The following is a 22,899-nucleotide window of genomic DNA, read 5'->3' as shown; positions in this document are numbered from 1 at the left end:
CAAGTCAAAGGCTTTACATTGTCATTTGCACCAGATCCTGTGGATTTTGCTCAGGGTTTTGCCTCCCACCCTTCCTCCTTCAAGGGAGAGAAGGTAAGGTCAGGTCAAGAGGTTCAGTTCTCCCTGGAGAGCGCCCACCTCATCTGGAGAGTGGAAATGGGGCGCGGTGGGCCTCTCACACACTGGGTGAGGAGCCCAGAGTACCAGTCGACACGCCTGCTGTGTGCCCAGACTCGATGACTTCTCCTGGCTTTCGGCACACATACTCCTGGGTCGGTGACTGTCATTTGGAAGAGAATTCAGAGCTGAGGGGACAGTGAGGATGAGGACTCCATGGTAACCTCCAGACCATGGCCTATTGTTTTGCAACTGCTGCCAAAGTCAGCTAGCAAAAGAGAGATATCCCCAGAGAGATGGCCCAGCGAAGGGATGCTCTTTGGGGTACAGGTGGGAGAAAGAGGCACCATCTGGGACCTCCCAGCAGACAGTGCCTGGAATCCTGACTGAATGGATGGTCTTTCCCTCTGTATCTACAGCTCCCCTTCCATGGTCCAATCCATAGTGGATGTCTAATCTTCGTTGCCCGCTTATGGATCTGGAATCAGCTGAGACACAGACCCCCTGGGTACATGAGGATGTACCCAGACAGGTTTGATTAAGTTGGGAGGACCTACCCTGAATGTTCATGGTACCACTTAATAGTCTGGGGTCCTGGGCTGAATGGGAAGGAGAAGGTGAGCTTTGTGTCAGTATTCATCTTTCTCCTTCTGACTATGGCTACAATGTGACCACCTGTGGACTTCTGCTCCTACCCCATGGCTAGAACCTCTCTTGTCATCATGGCTCGCCTGCCGTGATGGACTGTACCCTTGGACTGTGAGCCACAGTAAGACCTTCCCTGCTTAAGGTGCGTTTGTTAGGCATTTTGTCCCAGCAACAAGACACATAATCAATACCCTGCCTCCTTGTCTTTGTCCTTTACCGGGCAGACTGACTCCTACGTGTTCTAACTTAGTAAGACCGAGCTCCTAGGCCCCTTCTAGAGGCTCCCCCATCTGTTCCTGCGTTAAGCCTGGGTTTCTGACCACTCTTTCTACATTGTCAGCTGACCTCGGCTCCCAGGCTGTAATCTCGGGCCTGAGGTGGACCAGGACTAATAACTAACACTTGGGGCATCTGTCAAGTTACAGGAAAAGCTAGCACCCGTGCAAGAAGGGCATCCCACTGGAGTACCTCAGGCACTATCTTTTCTCCCATGGGATGAATCTTTAAACCACTGGGGTCCTGGAACCTTCTCTCTAATTTTGCTCTAGACTGACCAGTCTTGGGAGGGTTGAACGGATGCTGGTCTCCACAACTCAGGGAGGTGGTTTGATAGAGTTTGAGTTCCCCATGGGGATCCCTTCCCCTGCTCTCTCCTCTTCAGGGCCTCACGCAGGCTTAGGTCTGGGTCAGAAGGTAGACCAGGGCCTGCCTAACCCAGCAGGGAAGAAGGGAACTCCACCGATTTGCCTTGGGTGACAGGGTCAGTCCTTGGGGTGCACAGGATGGGGAACAGGAAGGAAGAAGGCGACAAGATTTGGGGGGGGGAGGCATCATGCTGTCAGCTCTGAGCATTCATACCCATTCTTCCTGAGATCATACAGTCCTGACTGCTGCTGCCTTTGGGCTATTTCTCTGGGCTGTGGTTGCAGGGAATAGCCTGGAGGCATGAGCTGGAGCTTGCTCGCGGCTCACTGTATAAGCTCTCTCAAGCTCAGTGTTCCCATGCTGGAATGAGAGCCTGCTGCACACAAAGCACATGTGTGGACCTGTGCGTCCATTCTGAAGGATCTGGAGCATATGGATAATCAATACAACTTCAGGGGATACACTGCTTGCTGCTGTAACGATAGCTTTTGTCTTTAACACGGGAATTTCTTATCTTCTGCCAGCGTCATAGAAATAGCGAGAGTATCAGGAGCTTGGCGGCTTGTGGGCTAACCTGGCAGAGAACTGACTTGGATAGGGTAAAATTCCGGCAGCTGCTTTATTCTCCCCTGGGAGCTCGAACCCAGGGCTGTGTACAAGCTAAGCAAGCACTCTGTCACTAAATTACATTCTTGGCATAGCATCTGGTTCTGGGGGGAATAGGTCTTAACCAATATGGAGATCACCACTCCCCACCTCCTTTTTGAGGTAGGGCAGTGGTTCTCAACCTTCCTAACGCTGCTGCCACCATTAATACAGTTCCTCATGTTCTGGTGACCCCCCCAAGCATAAAATTATTTTCATTGCTACTTCATAACTGTAATTTTGCTACTGTTAGGACTCATAATGTCAATGCCCGTGTTTTCCTATGGTCTCAGGTGACCCCTGTGAAAGGGCTGGTCAACTCCCAAGGGGCCTCGACCCACAGGTTGAGAACCACTGGGGTAGACTCTCATGTCACTTGGGCTGGTCTCTAATTTACAATGTCGGCAAAGATGACCTTGAACTGCTGATCCTCCTGCTTCCACCCTGGAAGTACTGGGTTTATAGGAGACACCACCACACCAGCAGGGTACCTTCTGTTTCCAAAGCAAATGGCCCTGTAGGGCTGACACTAGCGCTTGGAGGAGGGGACCACAAACTTCCTTCCCTAATCTGGGAAACTGAGGCTCCTGAGGTCAGGCAACACCCAAGGACACCCAGGGAGTGAGGATGCAGAGACTTTGAGGATGACAGGGAGTTTCCAGGATCAAGTTTCTCCTTCTCTGCTTTCCAAGTAAGCAGATGGGGACTCAGAGGGAGTACAGGGAGGCAGGCAGGAGGTGGGTGGGCAGGCGAACTCTTGAGTGAGGTATATTTTCTTTTTTCTCCTTTGGTAGAAGGAGGCAAAGGAGAAGCACTCTCTATAAAAGCCTGAGAGGTGCTCAGGTGTCAGCTGCAACTGGACGTCTCCCTGGTCCCCACCCTGGTCAGCGTGTTCCTCCCAACCTGCGCACTGGGTCTCTAGCCTCATGCAGTTTTCTCATTTTCAGCCTTTCCCACAGCTTTCGCTTCAATTTGCTTCTGGAACTTTCCTCAGTTTCCAACTTAACTGTTTGTACATCCGCTGATTCCTCCTCTTTCTCCTCAGTTCCTTTAAGATTGAAAAGCAAGTGACTCTGTACGCCCAGCCTGTCTTTAACCTGAGGCTCAGCCTTTTGCCAGTTCTGCCAACCTGGGTTATGATTTAATTTCCCAGGAACTGAATGGAGGTAACAGGACCTGTGTCTCACGGGTGCTGGGGACCTGAGTGGGGCCACCTAACAAGGAGCTCCTCCTGGAACCAGGAACCCCTGCCGTTAGTGTACTCTGTGGTCTTGTGTTGCTGTTGAGACCCCCAGGGCCAGGAGAGGGAGGAGAGACTGTAAGTGGGAGGAGACAGGATGTAACATCAAAGGGAGGGTGGGGGAGCATCAGTCAGAGGCTGGGGGGGGGCGCCACTCACCGAAGAACCATCATGTAGAGCGGGTTGTGGGAGACGCAGGCGATGAGCGCCACGAAGGAGATGAGGAAGGTAGACGCGAGCAGGAAGTGAGCACAGGATACAGGGCACGACCCTGTCTTTGCTGATGCAGATCCTCCGATCACACAGCTGCAGTTCAAATAGCTCTTGAGGAAGAACAGGAGGTAGGTATGTCAGGACTACACCTCCACACGTTTCACACATCCACATAGGCTCTTGCCACAGACTCCCACGAGTATGAACCTCTAGATGCCCAAGATCCCAACCACCAGGCAAAGTACCCTCATCGAGGAGCCTGGAGCCTGGGAGAGCTGTCCTCTGGGCCCAGCCAGCTGCGGGGGTTGTTAGAGGAGAAGATATATGCAGGGAGCCGAGGAAACAAGGATGGCATTGTATAAACCCTCTGCAGCACTTCCCACTGAGGAGGCGTCCTTTGGCCTAGGAGGGGACCCCACAGGAGGCCCCTGCCTTGTCATAATTCCATATGGCTCGATACCATTGGACAACTCATTGGTGGCCACTGCTCATCTGGTCATCTTGACCTTCCCCTTCCAGGGGCTGATGGGCCAGCCTGGAATGACGTCAGCGTCGGAGCTGTAATGGAGCTGTGTGAACTAGTGCGCTGGGATGCCTCCCTCTTCAGACATGTGGCCTATGTTCCCGCTCCCCTTTGGCTCTCAAGCTCAGAAGTTTATAATACACAACATCGCTGTTACCTCCCTCAGTCTGGACTTTAAACCATCAAGACTTTTTCCCCTTATAATTTATTATTTTTTTCCTTGCTATCATGGTAATGGATTTTATCTTGATATGCCTGTGCTGTTATTGGAAGCCTGTCAAGATTATTTCTGGAAGTAGATGAGTCAGAGGTAAGTAAATAAAGATAAGAAAACCACAGAAGCCACTGCTCTTCCAGTTGGAAGGTAAATTAAGGGACCATCTTGTCTCATCTCCTCACCCTTCTCTGCTTGAGAGCCATGTGCCTTTGTCCACAGAGGCTGCTGGGGAAAGCAGCCTTGTCCTGTCTCCTTGGAAGAGGTGGTAAGTGGAAGCTAGCCTGGCCTGCAGAGCCTCCGCACAAGTGCATTCTTCCTACTGGGGTATCCTGTGGTAATGGCGCAGACTTCCCATTGCTCTCACTGGGGGAAGAAGATCATCTACCCCCTGAGCCTGGCTTGCCCAGCCCTGCTCAGCCCTGGGCCTGCCTGGCCCTGGCCCTGGCCCCCACCCGGTCTCCTCTCTGCTCCTGTGGTGTACCCAACGCCTGGGCTTTGTACCTGCTCTTCCGTGACCTGCAGTGGGATTCAGGTTTCCATAGGTTGCCTCTGCTCTTGCTCAGGTGTAAGTCATCTTAAGAAGTCCCCCAGGCACTCTCTGTGCTGCTCAGTGTCTTCCCCTTGCACCCCAGCATTTATCTTGTGCATTTATTGGACTGAATGCAAACCGTGAGAATGGGCCTTGGTGCCATAGGCTCACCAGCTCATCCTCAGTGTGGTGACTGCACTCAGTGTGCGCTGTGTGCTGACTAACAGACAGATGACCAGAGGAGTCATTTGCCGTTGGCTGAACCCAGAAGGCCCAGGGCCACTGTCCTCACAGATTGATGCATGAGGCCCCTGTAGGTTGCCCAAGAAGGAGACCCATGGCCTTGAACACCAGTTGAGGCAGAGCTTTGGCTGTAATTCCAGATTTGCTCTTAAATAGCTTTGTGACTTCAGGCCGGCTCTGTGGTACCCCTGGGAGCTGAGGGGTTGAAGCAAAGGCCCTCGACTGTTGCTCCCAGGACTGACCTTTCAGGTCCACGTCACAGGGTCCCTCTGCTCCCAGCCCATGTGACCCTGTAACATGACCTGAACCCAGAACCTAGAAGTGCCTCCCCTTCCCCCGGGAGCCATCAGTATCAGCCACAAGTCTCCACTGAGGGCGAACACTACGGCTTGTTTCCATTGTTTCGACAAATCCCCAAGAATGAACTTGTTGGTCACGGGCCAATCTTTAATTGACTTTGGGCTGCAGGCATCTGGTCATGACCCTGGGGCAGGGATGGTGGAGAGAGGGTGGAGGAGGCTAGGATGCTGATGCTGAGTTCCAGAGCCAAGGGGCAGTTTTGGAGATTGCACACCGAGCCCCCAAGCTCCACGTGGCTGTCTGCCCCTGTGACTCCCTCGTCCTTACCGGTTGCTTGGAAGCTGCTGAGCTCATGTTGATGCTGCTGCAGCCTGCGTGGCAAGGGGAGAGGTACTCGACTCCATTGTCTCCGCAGACTGGGTGGAAGACGGAATCCGGGCACACGCAATCCCTGCGGCAGGCGGGAGGCTGCGGATGTATAGAACTTGATGTGCTGCCAGCGAAACAGGAAGCGCGGAATCAAACAAAGCAAGACCAAGAAACAGCCCTACACTCCAGCCCAGCACGAGTTCCTGGCCTGGCTGATGTGCCTGCATGTCTCTGTTTGTCTTGGGCCAGTGCCACCCCAGGATCTGAACTGAGGTCCATGGGAGCTGGTTGCAAATCTGCCACTGTTTGGAAATCATGGCTCTCTCCATTTATCCTGACACTTGGAGCCCAAAGCCACCAGTTGGGAAGGTCTAGCCAGCAAACCCCAATGCCACTGTCAGAGTCAAAATGACCAACGGATTGAGATGCCCATGACAGAAATGGTAGCTGCCACGGTAATGTCATTGGTGGTACTTGTCTTCTGTCATCTTCCAGCTAGGTTCTGGCTAAAGGCTGGGACCTTTGGAGGCATCTGAGCCTCTCATTGGCTGCTCATCTCTTGAGTCAATATGGATTTGCTGATCTGGGTCTCCCTATTCCCCTCCCCATCCTGGCCAGAACGTCATCTAAGTGGATTTCAATGGCTGATCTTACTGATGTTCCTTGGAGAAGTTGTGACAGACCACAGCTGAGTAGTGCATTGATGAAACTATGCTAGTGACTGGTAGTGTTTATGAGACATCATGACAGAGGGGCTCTTCATGTACAGTCCCCTCAGTATACCTAGAACCAGTTATGCTTCTTATGGGGATGAGAATGCTATAGCTTAGGCAATGTCCCCATGGCAGCAAGGAACATCATACCCAGAACTCAAGCCAAGCAGACAGCAGAGCTGGGACCGAACTCCCAGTGAAAGCCACCCAAAGGCCCCAAAGCTTTCAGGCTCCTCTGGATCCACAGCCAGCCTGCAGAACAGCAGTGAGTTCCCCATGCTAAGCAACGTTCTCTTGCTTTGTTACCCTCCCCTCCCTCCCCTGTCAAATACAGAGACCATCTCAAACTATTCTTTTGGCTTTTGCCTGATGCGGCTGCTGTATTTGGAGATGTACCTCTCTGTGACAAAGAGAATATACAGGGGCTAAAAGGTTCTGAGTCTCCAGATCTTGCCAATTCCTTGGACTGAGTCCTAAAGAAAGGGTTGTCAGGTGGTCACTGGAGCCAGGGGTCAGGGGGTGGGGGAGGGGGGGCGGGCATGTTCCTTGCTCACAGGGTTGTACTGCCCTTTCTGAAGATGAAGCTTGGCTCTAAAGGTATGTTTCACACTGCTTTATACGAACAGACCGGCACTTTGACCTGCCCTTGGCCTTCCCGGCCCCACTTCCATTGCGCATCTCAAAACTTTTCCAAGTCTTCTCTTTCTTCGACAGCTCAGCAAGGCTCTGATTCTAGCTGGCCCAGAGCTGGCACTAACCACAGCTCATTTCCTGGTTCCTAGGGCTCAGGCTCATTCAGAAACTAAACCGATCAGTTTCTGATGCTTCTTACAAAATAGAACCTTCACCCTGACTGCTGGCTGGTCTCATAATGGAGCAAACTTTCTGAGACCTGATTTTCTGTGTTATCGTGTGAGAGATCAGAGCCAAATGAACAGGACAGAGGAGGAGGTAAAAGAGGCAGAGAGGGAAGAATACCCGGTAGCTGGGTTCAAGCTGTGGTTCCAAGGGGCGTCTCTGCGTCCCTTAGTTCATTACCTGGGGGGGTAGACCTCAGCCACAGCTGGGGTGGAGCATCCCATAAAGAAGAGAGGGGCGCAGAGGATTATGGAGATGGTCATGATGGTGGCAGCCACTCGGGGGATGGTTTGCAGAGAGAAAACGAACCGTTTCATGAGGATTCCTCCAAACAGCATCCCCAAGGCCGCAGCAGGAAGGTTTACAGCACCTAGGTGAGGAGGAGAAGGGCTGGATGCACAGCTTGGGAGTCTCGAACTCTACCACCAGCAAGCGTGGCTTCATGAAGGGACATTGGGTATGCTCTATTATACCGGACTCCTGAGTATTATTACTATTGAGTGTTGGCTGGGTACATCCTGAGAATTCACTAGAGGGTTGGCTTGCGCGATCAAAGAATAAAGAAGCAGTCAGCTTTTGACACTTAGAATCCCAGCACTTGGGAAGTGGCGGCAGGAGGATCAGGAGTTCAAGGCCATTCTCACCTACTTAGCGAGTTTGGGATGAGCCTGGGCTACTCTAGGCCTTGTCTCAAAGAAACAACATTGAAAACAAGATGAGAACAACAAGGATAGGGAAGTAGCTCTTTCTTGGGTGGTAACCCCTGGTCTGAGACTGAAGAGGAGAGAAATGATGTCATAGCCAAAGCCTACACCACAGTGCAGAGAGTACAGGGAGCCATCCTCACATCTCACGTCAAATCTACGTGTGTGGTCAAGTTCACCTAGGGACTGGGCCCAGTCATTCACCTAGGCACTTGGTGGAACCTCTGTGGGTGGTTCTTAGCACCTACTTGAAGAAGTATGAGCACCCCACCCCCATAGGTTCTGGGTTCATTAATCTGGGTGGGGGCGAGCATCGACTCAAGTTCCTGGACAAGGAAACCCCTTAAGAGGCGTTTTGTATGTCTCAAGTTCCCTCTCTCTTCTGCTGTCCCCGATAAGGTCATTTGGGAGGCTCTCAGATTCCCACCCTCTTGATGGGAAGGAAAGCAGCCCCCAGCCTCCACCCACTCCTGAATAGAAGAATAGGAGCCTCCGAAACCTGCCAAAAACATTCTAGATTGCCAACCAGGAAAAATGTCCTTAAAATTCTTTCTCTTGGGCAAGCCTCCTGTCTCCTGTCTGTATCCGGTCTGGCCCCGGGCTATCCCTGGATGGATTGGACGGTACCCAGCTCCTCCCTAGGGGAGTACCACCCAGGCCTTGCAGTGGCACCCTCTGACACACCAATGAGGAAGTTGGCATAGGCTGCTGAGGCCCCATACTGCTTCTCCAGGAATTTGTTGAGGAATGTAGAGAGGCCGGCGATGACAGAGGAGAAGGTACACTGAGTCAGGACCACCAGGATGAAGAGTGGGTTCATCAGCAGCCTCAGGAAGATGCGGGGGAACCCTGCAGGTAGATGACTGTCAGGGAACAGGCCTTGGTAAGAGCATCCATCCCCAGCCTCCCAGAGCCTTGCCACTACCCTGACTCATCACCCTGTCACCCTCAGGGCAGCCTTAGAGTCGTCCAGACTCGCAGCGGTCAGCCCAGAGGCACGCAGTCCTGGGATTCCCACTCACTACGCTTGGGGTCTAACAAAGATGCTGCGGGTGGTAGGTAAGGAGTGACAGGGTTCACACTGGGCAAGGTCTCTGCTCCCACGACTACCACCTTTACAGGAAGTGAAAAGGAGACAGTGGGAGTGGGGGCCTGGCGTGGTGACTAGCTCTGCCTGAGCTAGGGTCTACCGGTCCCTGTAAGGAACCAGTCACCAGGATCATTGGCAGAAGCCCTCTGGAGTGAGGGGGCACCTGAGAGGCGAGGCAGTCCCAGATCTTCTTGTTTCTGGTCGCCCTTTACCCTGAACCTGGCCTCCTGCCACCCGGAACCAGCCCGCCCATGGCTGCTGGGGCCGTCAGTTACGTTTAATGAAATCCAACAGGGAGCCTCTTGACTTGTCTTCTTCCTCCATCTTCATTGTTTCATCTGCCACACCAGACCTCTGAAGGCAGCAGACACGGTGATGTTAGTGGCCCGTCCCCGAGCCCTTGACTCTCTGGACTCAGTGGCTCAAGGATCACATGCAGGTATGGGAGGGCACCTTGAGGATGCACTCTTGAAGCAAACACCACCTGTGTTTTAATGAGCCTGGTGCCTTGGCTGGAGACCAGAGTTAATCCGTGCCAGTGCCTCCCACAGTACCTATGGGCATGTTATTGCATCTGACTTTCCCATGACTGATGCCAAAAGCATCATCCTGGATCCTACCCCTTGCCTATATGTCATGGCTACACTGTGTTCCGTATGCAGATTCCTGGGGTAGCTTCTTCTAGGATAACAGGGTTCTCCAATGTCTGCTCTTTTCAGCTCTCCCTTTCTGTGTCCTCCCTGGGGTCCCTGCTTTCTCCTCAGTCCAAAGGTGAGTCCTGCTCCAGGTTCTATCCTAACCGTTACCCATGCCTTCTGGACACATTACCTCAGTCCCCTTGCCAGTCTCTAACGCCAGCAGCTCCAGACAGGGGCCCCAGCCCTCTCTGAGCCACTGCATAGACACAGGCCCCGGGCTTTGCCGTTAGCATTCTTTGGTGCTCCCATTAACTGAGCACCTGTTCAGCTCTGGGCAACATGCCCATCATTCCCCATGCATTACCTCCTTCCTCACAACTTCCTTCCCAAGCAGATTCTCTAATTACCCCCCCCCCCAAGAACTTTACAAGAGAGGAAGCTGAGAAATAAAGCAACTTGTCTAAGATCATTCAGCTAGTTTATGAGTGGAAGTCTTCAAACTCAGATCTGTCCAACTGAGCCTATCACAATATGTAATGACCTTTAAAATGCTTCCCTGGGATAAGCTCCAGGCCTCTACTCATGCCCGCTTTCGGACAGTGGGGCCCATTTCTGTCTCCAATCCCGGATACAAAGCATGAACTCCAACCCGACTCACAGCCAAGTCTTTGCATCACCCCTCTAGGAACAATCAGCCTGCCCTTTGCCCTGTCTCTCTGGTGGCCATTGTCCTGGCCCTCAGCTGGATTTTCCATCTTTCTCTTGAGCCTCTCAGATCTCTAATTTCCATTCCCTCATGAACCCCAACCTCAGCCAACCGCCATATTGTCACTAGGTGTCCGGGGAGTCACCACGATGTCTGGAACTCACAGGAGAAAATGTTAAGCATTTCAGCCCCACATAAAGGGCCTTACTCAGCCTCCTTTTCGTTGTTTCCCTTTTTCAACTTCCTAGATCCTTTCCCCAGCAGGTACAACCCTGCCCAGAGCATGCTGCACCCAGCCATCCTTGCACCATGCCCTCACGCCTCAGGCTCCCCTTCTCAGCCAGGCTTTCCGGCTCAAACCTTAGGAAGCTCTACTAAATGTAGAAGCCAACTGTGCCTCACCACTGGCTCAACTTTTGTGTGTGTGTGTGTGTGTGCGCGCGCGTGCGCGCGCGCGCGCGCGTGCGTCCACGTGGAAGCCAGAGAACAACCTTGGATGTCATCCTTCAGGCACCATCCATCTTGATTTTGTCTTTTTAAGAGAAGGTTGCTAAGAGGCCTGGAGCTCCCCATGTAGGCTGGCTGGTAGGCCCCAGGGAATCCTCCCATTTCTCCGCTTACCTAGCATTGGGATTGTAATTGCACAGCACCATGCTTGGCTTTTTTTAGAAAGCGAGGCTGTGGGGAAAAAGCTGGGGTCTTCATGTTTGCATGGCAAGCATGTTATGGACTGAGTCACACACACACACACACACACACACACACACACACACAAACACACACACACACACACGTTCCTTGTTACTGTTTCATAGCTCTTTACCCCAGCCTAGGTGAACTCAGAGGTTTCTAACGTCTGGTCTCTGAGATGACAGCTTGATAAGAGGATACCGAGGGGTACCTCCTCTCCATCTCTGAGGAGCCCTGTGTCCTGAGACTTGTCATTATTTCACTCAGTTTTCTGAAGCCGCTACGGCTTCCCAACTGTTTATTTTCAACCCGGGTCCTTTGCTGAAGCTTCTGTATCGACAGAGTCCTGGGCTCTGGGAAACTTACCTCTGCTCCTCTGGGCATTGCTTGAGGGAAGAAAAAAAAAGGCAGAGAAGTAACAACTAAGAAGCCTGAAGAAATGAGCAGGCCCAGCCACCAGGCTCCGATCCATCGGGGGTCTCCTGGGCTCAAGTTCACTGTAGCTGAAAAGAAACCAAAGGATGAAAATGTCTGTTGGTTGAATGCATGGTGTCTTCTGACTAGAAAGGGACAGTCAGTTCAAGGGAGTATTTCACTGACTTTCTTCCCGTAATGGTGACAAGACACTCCATGATGTAGGACCCTGGTCACCACACTCCCTCTCCAGACCTTTCTGATCTTCCCAGAGCACCCAGGCCATGGCACAAAAAGCCAAACACTAGAAACTCCCAGACTCCATCCCCCTCTCACTGTGTTCCTTCTCTAGCTGTTGGCAGGAAAAATGGTGAAATGACCTGGTCTCCAAGGGCTGACATGGTTCATGCATGTTACCTCCATCACCCTACTGTCTCCTCTAGCATGCCTGTGGCGTAAGAGTTATGTACATCTGACCTCTCTAACCAATCAGGAAAACAAATCCCTAGTCCATTAGCCAATTTCAAACCTGTCTTCCTGGTACCCTAACCTGTACTCCTAATCACTGAGCTCTGTTACACCCTACTTTTGAGGATCCCTAAGAAGGGCAGGCCCATGATTCTTAGGAGCCTGAGAATATAGGTTATCAACAAGATGGTTGCCTGGCCTCCAAAAGAGAAATGTTCCCCTAAAAATCTGCACTGCACCCCATCTAGAAGCCTCTATTGTGTTCTTTGACATCAAACATGGACACGGAATCTTTCTTTTCTGGAAGAAAGTGGCAGAATGGTTTCCAGTTACTCAGTGACAGGCACCCCCGGGCATTGTCCTACATGGGACAGGAGCTCCATTGCTGGTCTCTTTAGGCAGCCAAGAGGGAGGAGCTAAGTCAGAAGCACCAGTCAAAAGGGTAATAAGAGTGAGTGTCCTCGGCATACCCACCAGTGTCCACTCTGCCGAAGTCCACGAAGATCCTCAGCATGACTGAGCCCAGCAGGTACCCAAAAGCCGGTCCAAACACAGCGATGGCAAACAGGATGGCTGGGAATTGAAGCGAGGGACAATGGGTTGAGGGGCATTGAGAATGTTCAGCAACCCCAGTCTCCTAAACCGAGGGAGACTCCTGAGGTATCACCCACTGTCCCCTGGGAATCATAAGCCCTTGCCGCTGATACTTTCTGAAGCCCACGCCCGTAACATTTCCCGCAGATAAGGGCCAGATGCCAAGGCTGGCAGAAACGAGCCTGCTGCTCCTCTCCACCTGCCAGCGAGATCTTCTGGCCGGGAATGAACCTGCCTCCACCGTATCTTAAAAAAATGCCGGTCCAGGGTGTGTTTGTGTGTGAAGCTTCCCATGCACGGTGCTGGCGGCTCTGGCAGGTGAAGGTGGAGTCGGAGGCGCAGTTTGTGACTTGAGGCCCCGAGGAAGCTCAATGTGGCTTTTTCTAAGAGAAGGAATCAGGCACCAGTTGGCCATCTGCTACCTGCTTCACGCATGACAACCTGTCCGCAGCTCAGAGAAGTAATGTACCACCCAACAGGAGCCTGGGGAACTGGGTGACTTGTGGAGGATCAACCGAGTGTCTAACTCATGGCCCAGAGGCCACATGGTCTCCTGGATAGTTATGAATGTGGCCCACTACAAATTTTAAACTTACTCAAAACATTGTGTGTTGTGTTGTTGTTGCATTTAGAGAATGCAATTGCATGGTTCTCTTGTGTTAACTTGGTAGAACACAATGTCATGTTGTGATGTCACAGGCTCAAAACAGGGCTAAATATCAGCTCCCATAATCCTAAAGCACATGGCACACAGAAAGAATCCTGGTTCTGTCCTCCAGATGAGAGCCTGGAGCTCTGGGTTAACCACTTGAGGCCCATACATGTGGAAGGAAGTGGTTGGCATTCACCACGGGCCCACCGCCTTGTTGGCCAAGAGGATCAGGCCCCATTTCGGCCCCAAGAGCTTCTGCAGGTGCCACATCAGCCCCTCCCCCCCAGACCCCTACCCTTCACAACCCTCTTAAAGCTCAAGACTCACAGATATACAGAGGTGAGTTGGTGGGCTCTGCAAAGTCATCCACGTAGGAGATCCCAAATGGCTGAATGGGCACTGTCCCGATGCCGGCCAGCAGCTGAGCAATCACCATCAGTCCCCACATGCTGCTGGTCTCCTTTTGGGTATCTGGCACGGTGCTATGGCACTTACTGGGGGGCAGGTCCGGCAAATGCTTTTGACAGAGGTCGGTCTGAAGGCGGCTGCTGTTTCCTGCAATGAGCATGCCCACTAGTCACCACCACCCTGGTCTCCAGCTTTCACCATCCAATCCTGCCGTTGTCCTGTCCTCTCTCCATACCCCAGCGGAAGGGAAGGAAGGCCAGGGAGTAGGGAAATAGGACATGGTCCTTGAAGAGTGTTCCTCTGCCTGACTGGCAGGAGGAACTACAGAGACTGAGGTGGGAGCCAGGTGGACCTTGGCCCCTGCAACAGGAGCAGCTCTGCCCAGGATGGGGAAGGACCACCCATTCCCCCTCCTCTACTGCTGCTGGCAGAGGGCTGCAAATGGCGGGTCAGTGCTGCAGTCCTGGAGGAAAGCACCACCCAGCTGGAAGAAGGGATGCACAGTCAAAACCCAGAGTTCTCCTCAGCAGAAGACCATGTCACTGCCAGCCTTGGCTCTGGTCTTCCCTGGGTCTTGACCCCCTACTCCTTCACTTCTGAATGATCCCAGCACCCCATCCCATTGAAGGACTTGCTGCCAAAGATATTCAGTGCCCTGGCCACACCTGGGCAACTCCCCAGAATCATAGACTCTTTAATGCTTCTTGGCCTTTTGGCTAGGACCAAGTGAAGAATCACAGACTCAGAAAACAAGGGGATTTGGAGACCCTCTCATATTACAGATTGGGGAGCTAGGCTGCACCTGGAAACCCTTCTTGGAGGGCTCCAGTCATCCCAGCATGGCCTTTGGACGCCATGGGTCCTGCGGCTTGGACCTTGCCAGGCTTGGCGGCTGCTTCCATGCCTCTGTTTTCAATTTGGCCCACACTAAACAATCAACGTTGTCAGCATTCCAAGGCCTTGAGGGGTTTAAGGGATCTTTTCCAGATTTCTTTTCTTTTGGCCTCATGCTGGCCAATGGAAATCACTGACGTCACCATTCTCGCTCTGTGGGGTTTTCACTAACACTAATGGAATCAGGAATCCATTTTATTCCTACTTATGATGTTTCTAGAGGTGCAGCCCTGAGCTAGGGGGTCCCAGAGTCCCCTGGAGAGGAAAAATGAAGGCCACGGACTAGATGGTAGGGCTGGGACAGGGGCTGTGCCTTCTCGGCTGCTCTTTCCCCTTTCTACCCAGGCCTCATCTGGCCTAATCCCATCATAGCCTGTTCTCAATGCTGGGGTCTGTACAAGACCCATATGCAAACTTCCAGCAAAGGGGATCTCTCTTTGGTCACTGAGGTCTGACTCAGAGGAAACAGACGGGACCAAGGCCAAGTATTATGGGATCAAGTAGTATGTGAAGCTATGTATGGCAGTGCTCATCTGTAATCTCAGTACTCAAGGAGCTGAGGCAGAAGATTACCAGTTTAGAGGACAGCCTGGTCCACATAACGTGCAACCCTCTCAGCAAACCAAAATATCACTACAACTACTAACTAATGCTCGTGGGTGGTGTAGGATGTAGACGACTTTGACCTAGACAGGGGCCCATTATCTGTGCCCATTATCTATTCAAGAATAGTTTAAAGGTCATCTGAAGGCAAATGATAATACCAGGAAGGAGGTATAAAGACTTGTCCCCTGTGCCCAGCTCAGCCACTGAAGGTCCGTGCCTGGCTCTGAGAAGCCACCCACCCTCTAAATGGCAGGGTGGGTGATGGCTGCCTATTGAAAAGCACCTGCACCAAGATTCACTTTCTCTTTAGTCTCTCAGTTATCTGGCTGGTGACCATAAGAGGGCCCTCTTCATGCAGGCGACAGAGGGACACAGACATGGCCCTTAACGTCCTTCAACTTCACCATCTCTCCCAGGTTGCTAAAAAGGCAACCACAGTATCGCCTCACCAAACCAGAACCAGAAAGAGCTATCACTCAACACCCCACAGGACGGCCATCATCAAAAAGCCAGACAACAAGTATGGGCGAGGATACAGGGACAGAGAGACCCCGGTGCACTGCTGGTGAAGCATGCAAAACGGTGCAGCCACCCTGCAAAACAGGCTCAAAATCAGAATGCCCAACGGATCCCGCAAGTCCGCAATCGTCAGAGTAAGTAGAAGCAGGGGCTCAAAGTGATCTCTAGGCTCCCATATGTATGGCACCTTTGTTGGTGAAAACCAAGAAGTAGAACCAACCTGGCAAATAAGTCAAATCTGGCACATAGTATAGAATATTGTTCCGTCTAAAAAGGAAGCAGATTCTGATGTAAGCGAATAGTGATGAGCCCTGAGGAGACTGGGTGCTAAGTGAAAGGAGCCGGACACGAAGTGGCAGGTCCCGTCTGACTCCGTTGATAGGAGACTTCTAAAGTCGTCAAATTCATAAACCCAGAGAGTGGAACCAGGTTTGCCAGGGGCTGGGGGAGAAGGCAATGAAGCCTGTCCAGTGGATCCAGATGGCTGTGATGGCCACACTTAGCACCACCATCACCTGACAGTGCTAGAATGGCAAGTTTCATGCTACGTATTTCACCACAATTGGAAAAAAAAAGTTATTGACAGGCATGCACCAGGAGAGAGGGCAAAGGGTAAGGAAGACAGGAAGTGCAGAGTTTGGTGGTAGTAGTGGGGTGGGGCTTGGAAAAGTTCCCCCGAGAAAGGGGCCTCTCGACCAAGAAGAAGGCACAGTGGGAAGCCGGGGTGTAGCTCAGCACTCAGAAGTGGGTGACTCAGGACACCCACTGTTTGCTGAGGCCGATCTGCAGTGCAGCTCCCGCAGGCAGGCAGGGTAGCATGCCTTGGGAACGGGCCTGGATTGCACCTTGAGGAAAGGCCCAGACAGGTAGAGACCTTGACAGGGAAATGCAATAAAGGTGCGGGGCGGATTAAGGCCTGTGTTCCAAAAGCCCTGCTGGAAGGGCAGGGAGTCCCTCAGCCAGAACCTCCAAGGGCTCAAACAGGGGAGGCCGCTGCTGTGTGATACGAGGGTCGGGGCTTGCAAGGGCTCCATGGTTGTGTGGGTGTGAAAGCACGTACAAGGTCTGACTGTGGCAGGAGAACGAAGGGACTTGAAGGTGGGGATGTGTGAGGGGACTTGAGGAACTCCCTGGGGGAAACAACAGGCCAGAAAATAAGAGTTTATTCTAAGCCCTACTTCCTGATTTTGTCCATCCTCACTATTTGGCTAGACTCACATTTATGAGAACATTGTTGCTGCCTTTGGCTGGCAAAAGCATTTTTTTTTTTTTTTTGTGAGACATTTAATGGCCATCAAAGATCGTAAAAACGTTGACTGCCTTATTAAGTCTTCATGTGGCATATTGCGTGGTACGCCGAAGCCACAAAAATCCCCACGAAGCTTCACATAATGAAGTGTCCAGCGGCCAAAAATCTCTGGGGATTGTTTCACTATTACTAAGTTTAAAAATGTCAGTGTGCGGGTCAGAAATCTCTTTTATTCAAAGCATGCATGAAAGAAGAAAAATAATCAATTGGCCCCAACTCCATCCAAGTCTCCAAATTCTCTGTGGCTTAATTCTGTTTCCCACATTGATTCAAGAGGTCCTTGGAGAACATGCTTTTCCTGATGCCAGTCCTGAATGGGGCCCAAGCCTATTTCAGAGCCAGCTCTGACACTTGTGGAAAGGGACAGTAGTTAGAGTTGAGGGGATGGTGCGCTTCGTAAAGTGCTTGACTTCATAAACCTGAGGACCTGAATTTGATCTCCAGAACCCATATGAAAAGCCCAGCATGATGGCACACACTTGCAATGCCAGTGTTGGAGACATGGGGATCACTGGCCATCTAGCCTAGTCTCATTGGCAAGCCCAGCTCCCGGTGAGAGACTATGTCTCAGGTGGATCCTTATGCAGGATCTTAGGAACAAGCCAAGGACTTCCTTGTAGTGGGTGGCCCTGGCTATCACAGTCTGGATGGGAATAGGACCTTTTAAAATTTTAGACCATTAAACTCTTCTCTTTGAAAATCACTGGCATGGGGGGGAGGGGAGGACATCCTGGAGGGTAACTGCAGAGGCAGGAAGAGGTGAAGAACAGGCCTTGGAGAATGACTGGTGTGTCACAGGGAAGTTGGCCTTCTGGGCTGCGGTCTCCCACTTCCTCCCTGGGGCAGAGTTCTCAGCCTTTTCCAGGGGCTTGAGCCCACATAAGGGATCAACCAGTAGCTCACCATTTCTCAGGTCACATACCTGGGGATGTTCAGAGCCTTCCCTGGCTGGTCACTGTGATTTAGGAGACAGCTCAGTAAGTAAAGTGATGGCCACGCAAGCATTCGGACCTGAGTTCAGATCCTCAGCACCCACGAAGAAAGTCAGGAGTGGCAGCATGCCCCTGTGGTCCCAGCGCTGAGGACACAGAGACAGACAGGCCCGTCCCTGGAACTCACTGGCCAACAGCCTAGTCAAATAGGTGAGCTTCGTGTTCACTGAAAGATGCTGTCTCCAAAGAAACACAGTTGAGAGTGATTGAGAGAACGTACAGCATTGACTTCTGGCCTCCACACAAGTGGATTGATGTGCACGTGTACACATATGCACACAAGAACATACATACAATCACATCCATACGCATATACCCTGCACACAAATTTTAAACATTTGTATAGGTTTATTTATTTTATGTGTATGAGTGTTCTGCCTGCATGTATGAACATTAACTTTTTGTGTGCCTGGTACCCCTTGGGGGTCAGAAGAAGGCATTGACTTCCCTGAAACTGGAGTTGTGGATGGTTCCAAGTCACCTTGTAGGTGCTGGGAACTGATCCTGGATCCTCTGTAAGAACAAGTCCTCTTAACCACTGAGCCATCCCTTCAGCCCCACAATTTTTTTTTTCCTGAGGCAGGATCTCACTGTGTAACTGAACTCACTATGTAGACTGGGATAGTGTCAAACTTACAGAAATCTGCCTACCTCTGCCTCCTCAGTGCAGGGATTAAAGGCATGTGTCACTATATCTACTCCCCCACAAAATTTTAAAAATAATAAAAGTTCCATAATAAGACCAGAGAAATGGCGTCCCTTTGCACCCACTACAACACTTCTCCTCTGGAATCCATCTGTCTACCCAAGGCTGTCTGCCTTCATACTGCGGGGGTCCTGGGGAGGGAGGAGAGCCTGAATTAACAGGGTGTTAGCCTATTTCCTGTCTTCCCCAAAGTAAACCCTGGAAAGGTGGAAGCTCATCAGAGCACATTCTTTAATCCTGGTAGGACATCGGAGGCTGGCTTCCATCAAATTTCACAGGACTGTGCAATGCTATCGAAAACAGGCTGGCCTCATCCCTCCTGAGCTTACCCCAGGCACACCCTGGCAGCACGTGAGTCAACCTCCTGATTCATCCTGAAATTTTTATCTGCAGAATTCCAGTTCTGATTTCTGGATCCCTCAGCGGTTTTACAATATAGGAGATTTTGTGTCAGGAAGTCAACTTTCCTAGGATGTGACCCAGGGACCCAGGAAGAGATGGAGCAGGGGTGGAGCAGGGGTGGAGCAGGGATTGAGCAGAGGTGAAGCAGGGATGGGGCAGAGGTGGAGCAGGGATGGAGCAGGGGTGAAGCAGGGGTGCAGCAGGGGTGCAGCAGGGGTGGAGCAGGGGTAGAGCAGGGGTAGAGCAGGGGTAGAGCAAGGGTGGAGCAGGGATGGAGCAGAGGTGAAGCAGGGATGGGGCAGAGGTGGAGCAGGGGTGCAGCAGGGGGAAGCAGGGGTGGAGCAGGGATGGAGAAGGGGTGGAGCAGGGATGGAGAAGGGGTGAAGCAGGGGTGCAGCAGGGGGGAAGCAGGGGTGGAGCAGGGGTGGAGCAGGGGGAAGCAGGGGTGGAGCAAGGGTGGAGCAGGGGTGAAGCAGGGGTGGAGCAGGGGTGGAGCAGGGGTGAAGCAGGGGTAGAGCAGGGATAGAGCAGGGGTGAAGCAGGGGTGGAGCAGGGGTAAAGCAGGGGTGGAGCAGGGGTGGAGCAGGGATGAAGCAGGGATGGAGCAAAGGTGGAGCAGGGATGGATGTTTCCAACATAAAGAAATGTTAAGTGGCTGAGATGATGAAGATTGGTCAGTCATTCTGATCTGACCCAGACACATGCTGAACTATCACATACTGTGTAAGTGCATGTAATTACTATGTGTCATTACAAATAAAACATATTTTAATATTCTTTGAGAACTTTATACAATATATTTTTATTGTATTCCTTCTCGTTCCACTTCTCACTCCTTTACAACTTTGTGCTCTCTTTATTCACAAAACTTTATTTTATAAAACATTATTCTATAAAAAGCAATTATACATCATAATCTGGAACATACATGTCCTCCAATAATACTGCTTTTCATTCAGAATGATGAGTCACTTTGAGGAACTCAAATGGATAATGGAAAAGCCCACTGACAAGCAACTGCTACTCAGGCTTTTAAAACTCAGGGACAGGACCTAGTAACAGAGACAAGACCAGTGGTGGTTTCCACCAACAGCAGAGAAATCACAGGGCAAATGTGTGTGCCTGGAGGGGTTTACATCTGCACAGGGAAGGAGTGGGCTGGTGCTGGGGCATGCATGCCTGTGTGTGTGTGTGTGTGTGTGTATGTGTGCTGGTGTTGGGAATGTGTGTATGCGTGCATGTGGGGGTGCTGTGGGATGTTAATGTATGTCCTGTGGGAGCCCTTCTTGGGTTCCTTGTGGCGTTACCCAGCAGGTTTGCATAGAGGATGATTAGGACCATGGGCCTGAGTGCAGGTGTATGAGATGGTCTGCACTTGGCTGTACTGGGGGATGGTCTGTATGTCAAGTTGCTCTGATTGGTCAATAAATAAAACCTGATTGGTCGTGGCTAGGCAGGAAGTATAGGCGGGACTAACAGAGGAGAAATAAAAGAACAGGAAGGCAGAAGGAGACGCTGCCAGCCACCGCCAGGACAAGCAGCATGTGAAGATGCTGGTAAGCCACGAGCCGCGTGGCAAGGTATAGATTTGTAGAAATGCGTTACTTTAAGATATAGGAACAGTTAACAAGAAGCCTGCCACGGCCATACAGTTTGTAAGCAATATAAGTCTCTGTGTTTACTTGGTTGGGTCTGAGCGGCTGTGGGACTGGCGGGTGACAGAGATTTGTCCTGACTGTGGGCAAGGCAGGAAAACTCTAGCTACATGGGTCTCTCTCTCTCTCTCTCTCTCTCTCTCTCTCTCTCTCTCTCTCTCTCTCTCTCTCTCTCTCTCTTTCTCTCTCTCTCTGTGTGTGTGTGCTGGTGTTGGGCATGTGTGTATGCATGCATGTGGGGGTGTCTGTGGGAGTAGTGTGGGGGGGGGTGCACGTGCCTGCACACACACACATACGTGTGTATGAGTGCACTGAGACTGGAACCCACACTGCCTCCCTTATCCTAGAAGGGGCCTGGGAAAATGCTACTTGTCCTGGGCATGAGGCTTGCTGTGTGCAGGACTTCACAAAGTCACAGCCACCCTGGCTGGCCTGGGACTCCCCTCTCCTACTTCCTCATTGCCCTTTGCCAGTGCCCAGGAGCCCACGCCTGCACATCAGACCAGTTCCTTTAGTGGCTAGGGGAGAAAAAAGATGACAGCTGGCAGCCCTGGATTTAGTATTTCAGGAGATGGGCACCTCACTCACACCTTTCATTGGTTGTGAAGTAGAACTTATTGCTCCCAGATTTATCCCCTAGGCTGCCGGAGTGCTCTTTGAAGAAAACGCAGAGCGGTTTGCAGAGCCAGCAAGTCATTCATCCCTCCTCCCCCACACACATTTTCTTTGTTAGTGAGGCTCCTAAGCCAGCAGAAGCCATGGCAGGGCATGACTTGACTGGAGGCAGCCTGCTGACAAAGTCTGTCGTTGTATCTGCTAGGCAAGATGGGGACCCCTATCTGGGGAGTCCTCAGGGGGAACCAGCTTCCTGCATACCTGAGGTAGAAGGGCTGTGTGTCTACCACTCTGTGCTCTGTCCTCAGGGACACAACTGGCAAGTCCAAGAATGACAGGAAGGCTGCAGAGCCAGGAGAATGGCTGATAAGACATTCTGAAGGCTGAACATTAGAAAATCAGATGCAAGGATAAAAAGAAGGGTTCCAACCAAGGAGAGTGAATCTCATGGGGAAAGAACACAAGGCTTGGCTTCATCTAGACAGCAAATAGAAGGCAAGGCCTGGCGTGAGAAACAGATCTGCAGGATTGCGGTCCTGGCGATTTTGATCATAAGCTCCCAACTTAAGCCTGTTTTAGGACCCCCAGGTCCAGAGTGAAATTATTCTGTCTTTTTCCCAGGGAAACCCTGAAGACCTGCAGCCTTATTTTCTCAGGTGGAGTGAAGATTCTGGAGCTGAAGAGATCGAGGCTCAGCCCAGCTTTGGGATGGCTTTCCTGCCGCTGGGGACTAATCGACTTGGTCTGGATGATTCTCAGAAGCAGACTAGAACCCATGGAAGGTAGCACTGAGAGATATAAGGGCAAGAGTCATTTGGAAGACAAAGGCCTGTCCTCATGTCCATGGCTGACCGCCTCAAGGCAGCTTGGGGGAATTCACACCTTGGGAGTTCAGCTCTAAGGGCAAGGGTAGCCCTAGGCCAGAAGAACCATCTAATGTAGGGCTTGGAAAAAGAAACTACTAACTAGGCCAAGATTTGACCCCCACTGTGTCTGTGCCAAGGAGTGTTACAGCACACACCTAGACACTTTTGTCTCTACTGCCCATGGAAACTCTGGTGCCCCAGTAACATTGCTGAACAGTTTCATAGAGACTCAAGGATTGGCAGGCCCAAAATATTTTCAACCGGTTGCTTGAATAAAAATGTCTGCCCATGACTTAACATGGTTTTCAAACACTTCAGTCACTAAGACTTTCTGCAATCAAAGTTTCTGGAGACACAAACCAGATATGAAGGGTAGGTTTCTGGGGGCAGAGGGGTCCCCTACGCATCCTCACTCCTACTCTAGGCTAGGAAGAAAACAGGAAGGTGATATCTGGAACATTCCAGGATACCAAAAAGCCTTAGCTGACTGCTAGGTCCTGGTATGTGGGTCAGTTGTCTGTTGTGCTATTTTTCTTTTTTCAATGCCTGAGTGCCCATCTTCTCTGATTATAGACATCACAAGCTTGGAGCTCTTAAAAGTCCCCTGGTCGTGGGAGAAAGAAGGTACCCCATGGACCTCCCTCTCCCAGGGGACACTGCCTGGGGCATCCATGTCTGGGCTTTGGGCTACAGGGGGTGTTTGGGCATAGT

At 51.5% G+C, this 22,899-nt stretch overlaps 1 protein-coding gene across 1 annotated transcript in view; it reads right to left on the bottom strand.

Annotated features, from left to right (window-relative positions):
* Nucleotides 1-22,899, bottom strand: part of Slco2a1 (solute carrier organic anion transporter family member 2A1) — an 81,845-nt gene that overhangs the window by 6,129 nt on the left and 52,817 nt on the right. Inside the window, exons 4-11 of the mRNA XM_006978664.4 lie at nt 13,544-13,771; nt 12,445-12,543; nt 11,455-11,591; nt 9,330-9,408; nt 8,649-8,813; nt 7,441-7,630; nt 5,648-5,813; nt 3,455-3,618 (exon numbers count right to left, since the gene is read on the bottom strand). Coding sequence (XP_006978726.3) covers nt 3,455-3,618; nt 5,648-5,813; nt 7,441-7,630; nt 8,649-8,813; nt 9,330-9,408; nt 11,455-11,591; nt 12,445-12,543; nt 13,544-13,771 — 1,228 coding nt within the window. The remainder of the gene's footprint in view (nt 1-3,454; nt 3,619-5,647; nt 5,814-7,440; nt 7,631-8,648; nt 8,814-9,329; nt 9,409-11,454; nt 11,592-12,444; nt 12,544-13,543; nt 13,772-22,899) is intronic.

This window comes from Peromyscus maniculatus, chromosome 7, assembly GCF_049852395.1.
Source record: "Peromyscus maniculatus bairdii isolate BWxNUB_F1_BW_parent chromosome 7, HU_Pman_BW_mat_3.1, whole genome shotgun sequence".
In the NCBI taxonomy this organism is placed as follows: domain Eukaryota; kingdom Metazoa; phylum Chordata; class Mammalia; order Rodentia; family Cricetidae; genus Peromyscus; species Peromyscus maniculatus.
Note: the sequence above shows the minus strand (reverse complement) of the source record. Positions and strands in the feature narration are given on the sequence as shown.